General features: G+C 31.0%; 1 protein-coding gene across 4 annotated transcripts; it reads right to left on the bottom strand.

Moving 5' to 3' along the window:
- Positions 1 to 5,581: 5,581 nt before the first annotated feature.
- On the bottom strand, positions 5,582 to 13,566 carry LOC107889096 (serine/threonine protein phosphatase 2A 55 kDa regulatory subunit B beta isoform). Of its 4 annotated transcripts, none has more exons than XM_016813414.2 (14): positions 13,225 to 13,566; positions 11,277 to 11,380; positions 11,086 to 11,184; positions 10,844 to 10,963; positions 10,312 to 10,521; positions 9,686 to 9,777; positions 8,150 to 8,268; positions 7,825 to 7,948; positions 7,556 to 7,679; positions 6,893 to 6,961; positions 6,709 to 6,800; positions 6,539 to 6,616; positions 6,387 to 6,454; positions 5,582 to 6,276 (listed from the first exon to the last, which is right to left on the bottom strand). In XM_016813414.2, the coding sequence occupies exons 1-14, from the start codon at positions 13,334 to 13,336 to the stop codon at positions 6,143 to 6,145; spliced, it is 1,545 nt and encodes a 514-aa protein (XP_016668903.1). In that variant the 5' UTR covers positions 13,337 to 13,566; the 3' UTR covers positions 5,582 to 6,142. The 4 variants fall into 4 exon arrangements, with proteins under 4 accessions (XP_016668903.1, XP_016668904.1, XP_016668905.1 ...); XM_016813415.2 differs by having other exon boundaries at positions 5,582 to 6,273; XM_016813416.2 differs by having other exon boundaries at positions 10,315 to 10,521; positions 13,225 to 13,548.
- Positions 13,567 to 15,032: the final 1,466 nt, after the last annotated feature.

The following is a 15,032-nucleotide window of genomic DNA, read 5'->3' as shown; positions in this document are numbered from 1 at the left end:
GTTCTTTTTCTTGCTCCATAACGTTGCATTTGGCCAATTTGTGTATGGAGCATATGTGGTGTAATAGGCTTGCAGTTTATATTAACAAACTATTGACTTAAGCAAAATAATATTTGCCGGTGATTTGTTATTGTGAACTGGTATCACCCATTGAATGTGGAGTAATTAAGAGGAGTTATTTTAGGCTTAATGTATTGTTTGGTATCTTAATTTAGTTTTTATATTTATTTTGGTATTTGAATTTTTTTGTCTCTTTTTAGTATTTGAGTTTTGCTTTAATGATCAATTTGGTGCTTAGGTTTTTTTCAATTTGATACTTGAGTTTTTTAAAATTAAGTACTTAAGTTTAACTTCAATATTCAATTCGGTTATTTAGCGTTATGTTTTTCCCAAATTAAGTATCTATACTTTTTTACTATAGCTGGCGTGTCAAATATTTCTTTGGTGAATAGAACAAGATAAACAACTAGTTACATGGGTACATTTTGAAATAAAACACCTTTAGCTCTATTTGCATCTAGGATTACTTGGATCTCTCTAGTAGGAAAATAAAGTATATGCAAGTCTTTCTTTCTTCCAAAAGCCAATTTTGCTAAGGCATCCGCAACATGGTTGTGTTCTCTATGTATATGTCTTAAAAGCAAAATTCAAATTAGTCGATGCATTATCTTGAATCGTTCTAACTATCTTCAAACTATCAGATTGGATTATCACCCTGTCATGTCCTCTTTGTTGAATAAAACTGATGCCATCCAAAATGCTCAATAATTCAACATTGAAAATTGAGTATTTCCCCAAATGTCAATTATATCCAAAAATTCAATCCCCATTTTCGTCTTACACAATACCCCCAATAGCAGCAAGACCAGAACCCATCAAAACAACACCATTAATATTTAGGATAACCCAATTTCATGTTTTTGGTTGCCCAATTGTATATTCATGACATCGATCGGAAACATCTTTAGACATCGTAGAATATTGTTTGGCCCAGCTATCTAAGGCTTCGACAATCTCATTTGAATTCCAAGTTATACATTAAATAATAAAAAAATTTTACGATTATTCCAAATACGCCAAGCAAGGAGTCCAAATAGGCAAATCCAATTAGCTCCTCCCCATGCATTTTCGAAAGGTCTTGCAAATTAGAAACTAGCCAATCATATAAATTATTCGAGAAGGAACTCCTTTGTTGGTTTACTGGTATAACATTTAGCCAAATATCTTTTGCTGCTGAGTAATCTCTAAAAACATGTAAGAAATCTTTCGAGCCATGATTACAAATAGGATAAAGAGTCAACCCCAATTCCCTGCTTAACTCTTTCCACATTTGTAAGAAATTTGTGTTTAAAAGAAGTCCAAATAAAGTACCAGACTCTTGAGGTCCTGGATATTTCCATACAATTTTCCATTTTGCCTCTCTTGAATTTCAAGAGTCCTCCATCATCCTATTAGCACTTTTGACAGAAAAGTCACTTGTAACAATGTAAAATATTTATTAAATCACGTGATCCATTTGATTTAGGTACCAAATTAAACATTAAAACCAAACTCAAATAACAAATTGAAAAATAAAAACCCGATATCGACCATTTTTTTAATTTACTATTACAAACAAATAAAATAAAAAATAGAAATCCAAAGTAGGGATGGTACTGTATAATGCATATTAGAATATATACAGATATCCAACTTGTTTTTTGCATTTTCAGATATTACAAATTTTGAATAATATTTGAAACTTAATATTTTAATTACTATCTACAACGAATTTTAGAGTGGATACAGATATTAACCTTCATTACTTTTGTAAATAAGGGATGCAAATTTGGATAATAAATATACAAACCCATCATATTTTTGTGGATAATATTTTTTTAATTACATTAAAAGTACTTATGGAATGCAAATATTTAATATATTTGAATATTCAACAAATAATTTAATTAATTCAAATTTGTATTCTAATAGTAAAACTCGAAATCAGATTTCAAAACAAAAGTATAAGTTAGGATTTGAGTTCGAATCTTATTAGTATTTTTTATTTAAAATTTAACTTTTAAATAAAACAATTTAGGTTAGATAAGTCTTAGTATTTTTTACAAATTTAAAATTTAGTTCATATACATTTACTTTTAAGAATTTAATCTTTTTATTTTTTAAGTTTTAAATTTCACGTTCAGTTGTTATTGATTTTTTAAAATTTTTTATGTGACCTTTTCAAATAAAAAAAATTCATTTGGTAGTCATGTAACTAAAAATGATATTACAATCAACCTAAATTTAATAAATTAATTTTATTAAGATTAACAGTTAAATCTGAATTTTAAAATTTAAAAGTAGGAAACTAAATTTATTAAAATTTAAATTTATAAAGAGTATAAACACTTTAACATATTTTAACCAAAATTTTATTACAATATATTTCTATTTTTTACTTTAAGACTTTACATCACATTATATCTAAAATACATTCTCTCTGAAATATTACGTTGTTTATGTATAAAGGATATTTAATGGTTTACAAGTGTTTGCTATGTATTGTAGTTAGACAAGTTAACCATCCAAGTTATTTGGTAGAAATTTGTGATGCTTGAAATGCTATGGTTTTTATTGTAAGGCAAATATCTGAGTTGTAATTGAGGGAAGGTTGCAGCTTATATTTTTCTTTTAATTATCATAAATTGATATGAAGACTAAAACAAGCCAATAACCTTTCTGCAAATTATATTATATTAAAACAAGGTTCAAAAGATCTTCTTTAGTTGACATCTGGATCACTATTCTTTCTTTATATAAAAGAAATGGTAGATTTTCAATTTCACAAAGTTGACACGTGGTCATCTTTCTTTTGACATGCGGGTCATCTTTTCTTTTTTCAATCTTTTTACAATTCAATTTTTTTTTAAAACACTCTCAAATTTAAAATTATATAACAATGGTTGAATTTCAAATTTGGTCTACATGTTGCACTCGAATTTAAAATATAATCTTTATACTTTAAATTTTTTATATGATTTGATCCTTTAATTTTTACAATGTTATCGATTAGTCAAAAGTATTTTATTCTGATTAAAAGCTGATGTAACTTTTAGGAGTTGTAAACATATTTAAAAGTGGGTTTATTTTTTTTAATTTTAAAATTTCATAACAATGAATTTAATAAAAAAATTAATAGTGTTAACAATTGAATTTGAATTTTAAAATTTAAAAATATAAGGGCTATATTCCTAAAAATAAAAATATGAAGACTAAATTTTAAATGCACGAAGAATATTCTTTTTCAACACGTGTACCACCATGGTGCTTTCCTTCTTTCTTTTGCATTTTTGGAAATTGGTTAAATTCCAATTTTGGTCCCTCTATCATGCCTATATTTAAGATTTAACCATTACACTTTAATTTCTAATGTAATTTGGTCTATGTATTTTTATAATGTTATTAATTAGTCCAAATAGTTAATATTGTTAACTTTTCAATTAAAATAGTATGTGATTGTATATAATTTGAATGCATTAAAGGTATTAGAAACAGATACGTGGTTTTCTATTTATTTTAGGTTTGCCTTGCTGCTTTCTTTTTTTTTTTTGACATTATAAAACAATGATCAAATTTTAGTTTTAGTTCATATACCATGCTGAAAATGGGATAATGTCGTTAGTTAATTTATAACATTAATTTTTGACATAATTTAATCCTTCTATTTTTATAATATCATTAGTTAGTCTAAATATTTAATATTATTACTATTTCAATTAAAATGCTTACGTCAATTTTTCTTAGGAACACTATTCCAACAATTTTTTTTATCATGATGAGTTTAAATTGATGTTTTTAAGAGAAAAAAAATCCACATAAATATTTTTAATGTTATTTTTATATGACTACCAAGTGATTTTTTTTTTCAACTAAAAAATGCCATATCAGAAAATTTAATAGTTGGACCTAAATTTAAAATCCAAAAAGTGGAGAGTCCAAATGTCTAAAAATAAAAGTAGGATTAAAGTATATTTTAACCTTCAAATTTTACTCCATAATTTGACACTAACAAATAATCAACCTAATGAAGTTTTTTACATCAATAATACGGAAAAAAAGTAATTAGAAAAATGGGGTGGAAAGTAGATTAATTACGAGAATGGATTGTTTTTTACGGTAATTTAAGGTGTCACTTTTGTGTTAGGCGACACCACTTGAAAAGCACCGACATAATTACAAAATGATTGCATCAGGAAAAACAATTTTAAAATGGTGTCGCCCAACAGCTTGGAGATGCCGGAAATTTTAAATCAAATATTTTTTTCTTTTTTTCCCGTATTTTCAAAACTTTGTATTACTGAAATATCGGTGTCACTGGGGACACCACTTTTAAATCTCCTAGTTTTGCCTGATTATGCCCATTTCACCCCTCCCATCTATAATTGCTCATTGGCCAGATTAAGTTGAGCTGAGTCCATGCAATAAATTTAAACCAATTTTTCAAGTCAAATTTGGTTTGAAAAATAGTTTACTTTTTTTTGTCCAAATCCGATCCAATTTAAGAAAGGTAAATTCAGACCCGTCTTGCCCATATTTAATTTTTTAAGATTAGTTTTTATTTAAAAATATTTTTTTTAAAAAAATAAATGCCCTAAAAACGCTAAATTAAAAGTTTTCTAACATATTAAAAACTTATTAAAAAGTCTTTATATTAAAAATACTACCATAAATATAATAAATATTTTATTGCATTAAATATAATTTTTAAAATTTTATATTTTGGGTTGAGTAAGTTGGGAAAATATTTTTTTTAAATTTAGGGTAATGCGTTTAATTGTTATTGAATTAGTGATTTAATATAAATATAAATATATATAATTAATATAACTTTTTTTAATAATAGAATATATTCAGGCTAGGCCAGATCAGAGCCAAAAAATATTACTCATGGTCCGGACCTTAAATTTTATCAAAATCTATTTTTAAGTAAACCTTTGAATTTGGACAAATGACCACCATTCTATATTTTATTTTCCTTATTAAGAATGAAGCATTAAATGTTTTATTTAAGTAAAAAATATTTACTGCTCTTTTAATATTATAAGAAAACATAGATAATGGAAAATTTAATAATATATTTAAAAACTTTCAACTCCTTTCCACAATTTTGACAGAAAGCTGTCTACAATTTTTTAAAAGTGATAGATTTAAATTTTAAATTTTAAATAAATAAATAAATTATATTCAAAATAAAAGGACTAGAAGCTTTTTCTACCTTCTAGTCAAACTATGAAATCCTACGGTTTCAGATGTGTTTGATTGACGCCCCCGATTTGATGAAGCTCCATCTCTCCTACTCACCAATCTCCATTATTATCGGAGATGACTCTGTCAACTTGGACTCCAGGTGTAATAAATTAAAATGAATGCAACAATTGGTCAGATACGATAATTAGTTCAATAGGTGTCTGGATATTCGTCGTTTGATAATTAGTTCAACAGGTTTTTGTTAATCTGAAAGCCTAGAAATCAGAAAGAAGCATTAGGTTTTTTTTTGTATGTATGCAATAAGCAAACCTATGATGAAGTTCGATATCTACAATTGGATCAAATCAAAACTCGTATTCCATGTGTAATTTCGGGATTTTTCCCGAGTTCCAAACATGACAAAAGAATCAAACAAAAAAATAAATGATGCAAGTTCCAACAGCTACTTCCCACCATGATTTTGAGCCCAAAAAAAGTAAGAAAAAATTTTAATTTACAGTTACCTTTGAACCTTGTGCCAAATATTTTGAACATCCTTTTGCTACAATCATATTTTCTGCTAACTTCAACTCAACACGTCTTAGAAACATAACTCCACCTACTTTGAAAGAAGATTACGGGAGGGAAAAGAAAATTTTCGGGTTTTGGAGATGTGGGGGTAAAGGGGAAAAGAGAATTGAGCTGCCTACCCGAGAACAAAGATATGTTTCTTCCTTGCTAAGATATTTCTTGACCTTGATACTAGGATGTGCTACGGATTTTAGGGCTACCAAAAGTGTTAAAGAGTCGATGTAGCATTTAACACGATGGTCGGCAGGAAAGTGAAAGAAAGTTTTGCTACCAGCTCCGAAATAAACGTTAAACCAAGGAAATACATTGCTTCTTGGACCATCTTTTATGCATAGTACATGTACAAGCTGTTAGCAGCAACACAAGCTATCAAGTTTTCGGTGGGGTGCCACGCTAAGTGCAGCAACTTTGTCGTGAAATCAAGAGAGTTTCCATTTGCATCAACTCCGAGGGTTTCTGCTATTTATGGCAGATTTTCCGAAAACAAAAGCATTTGAGAGGAGTCCAGCACAAAAATAATCAAAAGTTAATGGTAGTTAAAAAGGAACAAATGAACACTTGATCTCTACCTTGTCGTACAACACGTGTTATGCTGTTTAGGGATCTGGAAGGCCTTGAGGGTGTCTGAACTTGTCTCCTGAAAAGATGTTCGGATGTTTATAACTACTTACATCATTACAGAATCACCCATGATTTTACGATGATTGAGTGAATAGTTTACCTCATTGGATTTTTGGTGGCTTCCAAAGTCGTTGCCTCAGTGCTTCCAGGGGCACAACCAAATACACGGAATAGATTGCTGAGATCATGGGAAATATATATTATGATAAGTGGAAGACGATAACATCAACAATAGCAAAAGATTAACAGACCTAATCTCACAAAACAAACCTGTAGGAACCTGTCGCAACTCGCAATCCATCACCGCTTAGGCAACACTCAAATTTGTCAAAGATTGAATCGTTTTCATACAAATCACACAACTGAAACAATTAAAAGAAAGCCATAATCAGCTCTGATACATCACAACACAAATATGATTAATATAATCTCTATCAGAAGGTAGAAATCATACCTTTGGTCTTAAATATTCGTGAACCTGGAATGTTGCAACTGGACCCGAATCCATGTTTATGTCCCATAACTGACAACCAAGTGATATGTAATCAAGTCAGATGATAAGTTCTAAGATCCACATTAAACAAGTATGCTAACATCAAAGGAATTAAGAGCACAACGAACATCAAGTAGAGAATAGGGAAGGATATCAAAAAAGCATTTGCTTCAAAATTGTTGAATGCTCAAATACTGAATAGAAGAAAATATTTTCATGATAAGCTCTCTACGAGATAAACAACATCCTTTGATTATCCAAGTCCTAACTAAAATGCCGACGAACCAAATTGCTCTTTCCATTTCAATCAGTGTGCTACATGTTTACAAACTAAAATCTTTATTGAAAATATATTTGCAGCAAAATTTGAGCTTCATGCTTCCTGCATGTTACAGCATACCAATGGCAAACAAATCCTTTTCAATGTCTTACAGAATAAGTGGACAGATAATGAAAACCGGGATTAAATGGCACATAAAGTCGTCGGCTCACTGCAGCATACTTAAGAAGAATCACGTGATAATGTAATAATCATGCATTGAAAAGGTATAATCATATATGGATCAATACTGAAAACAAATTAAAATAAAATAAAATAAAAAGGAAAAGAAACAAAGCCAAAACCTTAAGAGTCATGTAATCACGGCTGAGAATATATCTTCCATCCTTGGCAAATTTAATATCTGATATTGAGGCGATTATCTCTGTAAAAAACGATCTAGAACCAGGTGCCTCTGATTCTTCAAACCTGTTGGCATAGTATGGGTTATTCAGAAAGGATATTGAGAGCAAACAGCCAATATACCATCAGCTGTCAGGATCTATAGGAAAGTCTTTTGGGAGAATAAGTTGGTAAATTGTAGACAAAGGTACAAAAATGTTAAAACACTTACAATTTGGCATGAGAATCACACAAAGCTGATTGCCGCAAATCAATGAGGCGAATCGAGCCCTTTGAGCTACTATATGCCAACATATTACAGTGGGCAGGGTGAAACTCTGCTGATGTTATAACCTCTGAAAAGATAGGCATAACAATAGTTCAAATGACAACGAAAACAAAAACTATGGCTAAACGGAACTTGGGAACTTAAGAACTACCTCCAAACAAATTTATTGTAAAGATCTTAAAAGTGGCTTAAAAAGGAGATACTTCATAAAATTTATTAAGCAGCACAGAAGGTGGAACTACTTTAACTGGTATGCTAAGAAGATTACCAGTTAGATCCTCCATGTTTGCAGGCTTTAAATCAACAATATTGAAACTTTGATTGCTAATTTCCAGGTTCCAAAGATTTATACGCAAATCATCAGCTGATATAAAGGTTTCGCCATCACTAGGTAAAATAAGAGAGAGAAAGAGACCCAGTAAATCTTGGAATGAAGGTAATGATAAAAACTGATATAATCCCATAAAATATAAACTGCAAACAAGCCTGAATGCAAGAAGCTTAAATATTGTGGATTTCAAAACAAAAAATTACATGAATAACAATTGCATAGAAACATAGTGTGCAGACAATCCAACATCAAGACAAGGACTAGATAATTCGGTGATAAAATATGATGCAAATATTTGGTATGAGCTAAAAACTAACATACTTCAAGGGTTGAATGGCATAAAGCATATTCAGTTGGGGATAGATTATCATATTTTTTATGCAAAATGAGAATGCAATAGATCAGAGGCTTCAAAAGACAAATAATTCCTAAAGAAAACTCCACTCATAACATTTAAACCTTACAGTTTAGAAGTTCTCTGGAGTTGTCAAGATTATTAATCAGCTGTTCATTTTTAATGCATGGACAGTATCCTCACGGACCATTTCACAATTAAAACTTCTTGCTTGGCCATGACAAAACAGAAAGTTCAGCCACAGAACTTGTTGCTTAGAAATTAAAATCCACCATGTAATTATGACATTATAAACTCAATCATACTTTATCATTATATAACGGCTTGACCACACATGAAGTTTGAATGGAGAAAAAAAGGGAAAAAAAAAAACTAGAAGCCTAATCCACGCAGTTTTAACTTTCTACTCCAAACTAGAACCTAAAACTAAGGATTTGCGTCAAAAGATTGAAAGAGTAGAAAAGTAGAAACAAAACATATTTTTTCTTTCCATCGGCGTGCTTGGTACAAAAAATTGAAAATTTAAAAGAAAAAGTAATTTTCTTCCCATTCATTGCTCGGAAGAGTGGAAAAATGAGAGAAAAGAAAATGAATTTTTAAAAAAAATACATAAATCTGAAACTTAACTTACATCTCTCTCATTTTCTCTCCTCTTATCATTCCAATTTGGTATAATTTGTTTTTATACATTAGGATAGAAAATGATTATCTTTCCTATTTTCTTTCCTACCAAGAAAACTCAAGTTTATTTTCTTTCTTCTTTTCCATTATCCTCTTCCATCTTTCCACTTTTCCACTTACCAAGGACATCCTAAATGACATCACTTTCTGCAGAGATGCCTCAGAATGATATTGCAAAGGACAAGAAACAAAAATCAAAAAATAGAAGACATTGAAGGTAAGCAATTATCAGACTGAAAATCTTAATAAGGGCATTCAAGTGTCTCAGATGATGATAGATTTCTTCATCAGAGAAGAAAAAAAAGTAAGATAAAAGGTTTATACTCATAAAATATCCAAGGAAAAATCATACTTTCTCTTCAAAGGTTTTCAAGCAAGTCCACATATAGTAAGTCACAGCATAAAGAAATGTAATAAAAATATAAGAGAATACCTACCTGTTATTTGAAATAGAGTTGATATGATAATCATGAGCATGGCCATATACTCTTCGACATCTCGCCACTAGGTTGGTCTCCTGACTTGTTACCTAGAAGATACAATAAAACTTAAAGGTAAGACAATAAAAAGATTCATGGTTGTTCACCAAGAAAAGAAAAAGAAACAACAACCTATTGTCTTCCAAGGACTAGAGCCATGTATGGCTCCCATGGCCCCAGTTATCCAATAAGATGCAGAGATGGAAGTGGCAGATTCTTAGATGATAATGTGTAGCAGGATAGGAATTACAAATCTAACAGTATATGCTGCATAATGCCTAGAAATGCATCTTTAAATGAGATGGTGCAGAAGGATAATATAAAATGCCAAATACTCTATCTCATTGGCCTTCAAGAATCCTGGGCTTCGCCCCTGATTCAGTCAGGCATTAGAGAGCACATCTTATAGACAAGCCATCTTAAAAAGAAGTTCATCACCTTAGGTAGCACTTCTTTTAAGCTTTAATTAGGGTTTTAACATCCTCACAAGCCTTGGCCATACTAAAACTCGTTTAGATAAAAATTGTATTTAAATTTAAAACTTAATCACAGCAAGTAAATAAAATAATTGTGTTGAGTACAACTACCACAGGTAAACATAGCGATGGAAGGCCTCCTGGTGGGAAAGAGATGTCATTGCCCAAATGGTTGCAGGATCTGTCGGGGGAGACTCCATTTGTAGGAAAAGGTTTTGGGCTATTTGAATTACTTGAACTAGCAACATTTCCATTTCCAACAGCTTTCGAAGGGTCAGCAATAATTTTAGAAATTTTCTTGATCTTCTTTTCTTGTACCTGTTACCCTCACGTAGCAGACAAATAAGTGGCCATAATAGCAAAGGCAAAGCTACCCACAAATCATAATATCAGCCATTAAATATGCTTAACACCAACAGTTAGAAGAATAAATAAACTAAAATGAGAAAAAATACCCAGTTTGTTTTACACTTGTCAAACAATGTCATAGGAAGTATTTTACAGACAAAACTATAAGGGCATGAACATGCTAACATACCATCAATATGTATTGCAAATAATGTGATTGCATAAACAAAACTACAAGCAAACTGAAGGACTTATAGTTAAGACAGAGTTACAGCACGGATTTCTTCCCTACCTTCCAAAATTTGATGGTTTTATCATTGGTGGAGAGGAGAAACAGTGCGCTATTGGCTGTTTGGCACCATCTGATTTTGTTGATTTTTTCCTCTATTTCCAAGCTCTTGAGGTAGTCAAACTGAAAAGAAAAGAAAACCAAAGATAGAGCAAAATAGTTTGAGCCTGGGGAAAAATAAATGTGTCTGTTCATATGTGCATATGCAAGTAGTATCAATGCTCCAAAAGTCGATGAGAGAGCACCTCAGGCTCATGGCTCTGGAACTCTGTCTTGTAACGGAACTCAGGGTGCCGACTAATTGGATAATCCGTTCTTTCTAGATCCCTTCTTGATAGACCATGCTGAAATTGTAGTACAAGAAGTTACTATAAAGCCATAATAGAAAAAATAACTAAGTAATATATTAACATCAGAAGGAGGAAGCAGAACTCACATCCTTTGCATCTGTCCTCTCAAAAAGAACCACACGGCCCCCACGGTCACCAGTTGCAAGATGATCCCCAGTTTTATCGAATTCAATTGCGGAAATAATATCAACTGCAGGAGGAAACAAAATTCTTCAGAAAATACAAATGCATTGCCAGTAGGAGTAATGGTAAGATTTTGTCAAGTTTATATAACTTTCTTTATAGAAGCTGCAATGAATGTGAAGAAGCCCAAATCTTGATAAATCACAACTCTCAGTCTCTTGACATAACCTTTATTTTCTACACTATCCTTTCTAAGAAATATCCTTGCCAGAGACTCCTTGGTCTTCCATAACTCAGAATAGACTTCTGCAATCTTAAGCTAACTATGAGTTATTGTAGACAGAAAATAATTAGCGATTCCATCCTAGTTAACGAGAATGTTTCTGAAAGCAATCCATTTCTCACCGAATCCAACCTGAACTTATTGCCACACATTAGCAAATTGCTTCCTAAGTAGAAATATGCATATAAGCTGCAAGATCTGACCAACCTAGCCTTTCCAGAAGTAAAAGACATCCATTGCAGCCAAATTATCCACCTACTCTCTGTAAAAATCCCCAATTTAAGCCATCTAATCACAACCATGCTTTTCTGGGTTGCTTTTCAAGAATTAACTAGAAAGGACTTCTAACCTTAATTTAGTAGTTTAATAGACAAAACCAGAACCCTCTATCATGGCTACTTCCTCCAGCAAATAAGGAATTGTCTCCATTAGTATCAATAAGAATTCACTTGCCATGTCTTCTAAACACATTCTCCTCAAATCCTTACATCCTTGGACGTTATTGGTCTTTTTATCATGTATAAATGCACCATCTTAGTCCTTAGGCAACTTTCTCAGATCTTGTTCTTCATGCATCTATTGCAGTCCTTCACAAACTCATTACTTTTCTTAGTCATTGGCTCCTTGGGATGTTATCAATGTAAACACCCGACTATCATCTGCAGTTTCCAATATTCCATTCTTATCATATACTAGCTAGTTCCTACAATGGCACCAAACCAAGCATCACCAAAGTAGTTCTGTCACTCGTTCATCATGACAAAATGTCTCTGTTCATCGGTTCCAAAAGAATTACTTACCTTGACGTTTACCCACCTAAACTCAACTCAAGCAAAGTTTCACCATTGAATTACTGAAATGGACCATATTAATTTAAACTGAATATCAAAAAGGTCAAATATGTATCAGCAAATCACCGAACTCTATGTTTCATAGAAGCGTCACAAACTCCTATATCACTCAACTCATAAGCTAACCAACTTTCTGCCAATCCCATTTGCTTGGAAGCCTTCCATGATATAACCCATTTGTACAAGTAAACCATTGCAAAATATATCCAGGAATCGGTAAAATGTAGCTTTCGTCAAAAACATACAAATAGTAAAACCCATGACACAACAATGTTGTCATCTTTCCATGGGTTAAGACTCAAAGTAACAAAATCTCTAAAAACATAGTCTATCTCAATCCTAAGAGAGTGATAATACTCAGATCCCAGTTTCAACACAATTCTCAAAGCTATTAGTTACTTTCCATGCACTAAAAATCCCCACAACCACAAATTGATACCAAAAAAAGAAAAGATTATTAAGATCCAAACATCAATTTAATACAGAAAAGAACAATTTTTTGTGCATGCACCATGAGTAACTTAACCAAGTTCACTTCCATACTACCTTTTTTGGGTAACAAAAACACTATTTAAAGCATTATTTCGACAAAAGCTCCATCTTTCCCGAATCAAAACCAAATCCCAAAAAATTCACAATTATTTCTCATACCCATTTACCAAAACAAAAATTACTCAATAAGCCATGATCGAAAATCGATCCAAAACACCAAAGCTAATCCTAATTCCAATTGAACTAACAAAGTACAAATTGGATCCAAAAACGAATGAAAATTACCTTCTTGAATTTCTTCTCCAGCGATTCGTTCACCAAATACCTGAGAAAATTTCCAATCCAACGGCTGTGGCGGGCCAGCCGGAGTTGCGACCTCCTCATCGCCTCCTTTCATTTCTCTCTCTGTATTCACTGTCTGATAATTAATAAAAAATTGAAAAGGCTAACGGCCTAGATTTCTCCACACTCCCAGGATCAAATCAAAGATCGCATCTTCAGTCAGTTCTTTTTCCATTTTTCCTTTTCCTTCTTTTGTTCCAAAAAAGCGTTTTTTTACAGAAAAAAGAAATTTTAGAATTCAACCATTAATAAATGGCCCAAAGAAAAAACAAGAAGACCGGAGAAAGTTTAATCATAAAATTTTAATTCTGATTTATTTAAATAAATATCTACATTTAATTTTAAATAAGATTAATATAATTATTTGTATGCTCATAATATTGTTAATAATTTATGAAAATTAAATTGACAATAAGACAAGTATCACTCACACATGTTAATTTAGTTAATGACGTAATTACAGTAGAAGAATGCATAATATCTATCTATATATTTATTATTATATTTAAGTATTTTATTAAGTTGGTATCAACTTTAATTGGATCACCAATTTAGTAATAAATTTATTAAAGATCCCTCATTTTTAATAAACAATAGATATTATTTTGAAGATAATTTTATCTTTTCATATAAAATTTAGAAATATACTTACACATAATGAAATTTAAATTCAAAACATTGTGATATTTGATTTTTTAATTTTATCATTTTAACTAAAGTTATTATTATAATACCATTTTTCAAAAAAATTATTATCTGCATGCATTTTTTTTGTATAAAAATATAAAAAGATAATACCATCCTTGAAATAAAATTTATTGTTTTATAATAAAAAATTTCTTTTGATAATTTCATAATCAGAGTTAGTAGGGAGAATTCTTTGAATGTTAGCTCTTGCAACCTTAAGGAGATCTTCTCTAGTTGCAAGCGATTTGGCAAAAGTTATGTCCTTTTATCTGCAATGTATTGCTAAAGAGAGCCAAATAGTTACCCCTTCAACCTTTATGCATTGCTGCCAAGCTCTTTTTGTTCTACTAAATTCAATGCTTTGTTGACTCTTAATTGTGCTTTCAACCTCCTTAAAGAATTTCGACCATTGTGTCACCAATTCTCTAGCTTGAAAAGATAGCCTGAGTTGGAGATATTTGTTGATTATGGAAATTATTATTATTTTTTAAAAATAGCTCTTCAACTAAAATAAACAAAACATAAAGAAAATTAAAGATTATAGACGCTAAAATAATTAAAATTCAAGCCATCAAATTTACTTAATATACGTATTCTTAGAGGTATTTAATATTGAAACATCATTGTCAACAATGAAAGTAATAAATGTTGAAATTCACTCTTTATAATATGTAAATAATATAGTCATCTTGGACATAAAGCGAAGTCCGTCGAGTTCAAGCAAAAGGCAAAGAAGAGAATTCAAGTTGCAAAGATAAACAATCGCAAACAAGTACTCTAAAATTTGACTAATTTATAATAGGCTTTACCAAGCATTAATGGCTAAAAGACAATTCGGCTCAACCACAACTTTATCAAAACATTACTTGTCATACCCTTTAGAAATTGAACATTACTATCACGCACAATAGCCGCAAAAGTCGAAGCGTTATAAGCATCCACATTACAGTCTAGTAACCCATCCATTGGTCTCGCCCACTGTGAAGCAACAATAATACTTGCATCATTCAAGAGTTGAACCGGTTGGAAAATGGTTGTCGATGTTTGCTAATCTTGTATAAATT

Source organism: Gossypium hirsutum, chromosome A09 (genome assembly GCF_007990345.1).
Source record: "Gossypium hirsutum isolate 1008001.06 chromosome A09, Gossypium_hirsutum_v2.1, whole genome shotgun sequence".
NCBI lineage: Eukaryota > Viridiplantae > Streptophyta > Magnoliopsida > Malvales > Malvaceae > Gossypium > Gossypium hirsutum.
The sequence above is the reverse complement of the archived record's forward strand: the minus strand, read 5'-3'. Positions and strand labels throughout refer to the sequence as shown.

Coding starts and splice junctions, on each gene's coding strand:
- LOC107889096 (XM_016813414.2), bottom strand. CDS start 13,336: ATGAAAGGAGGCGATGAGGAGGTCGCAACTCCGGCTGGCCCGCCACAG. Junction 7,949..8,149: donor AAACATGGAGGATCTAACTG/GTAATCTTCTTA, acceptor CTATCTTTTCAG/AGGTTATAACATCAGCAGAG. Junction 7,680..7,824: donor TGTGATTCTCATGCCAAATT/GTAAGTGTTTTA, acceptor CTATGCCAACAG/GTTTGAAGAATCAGAGGCAC.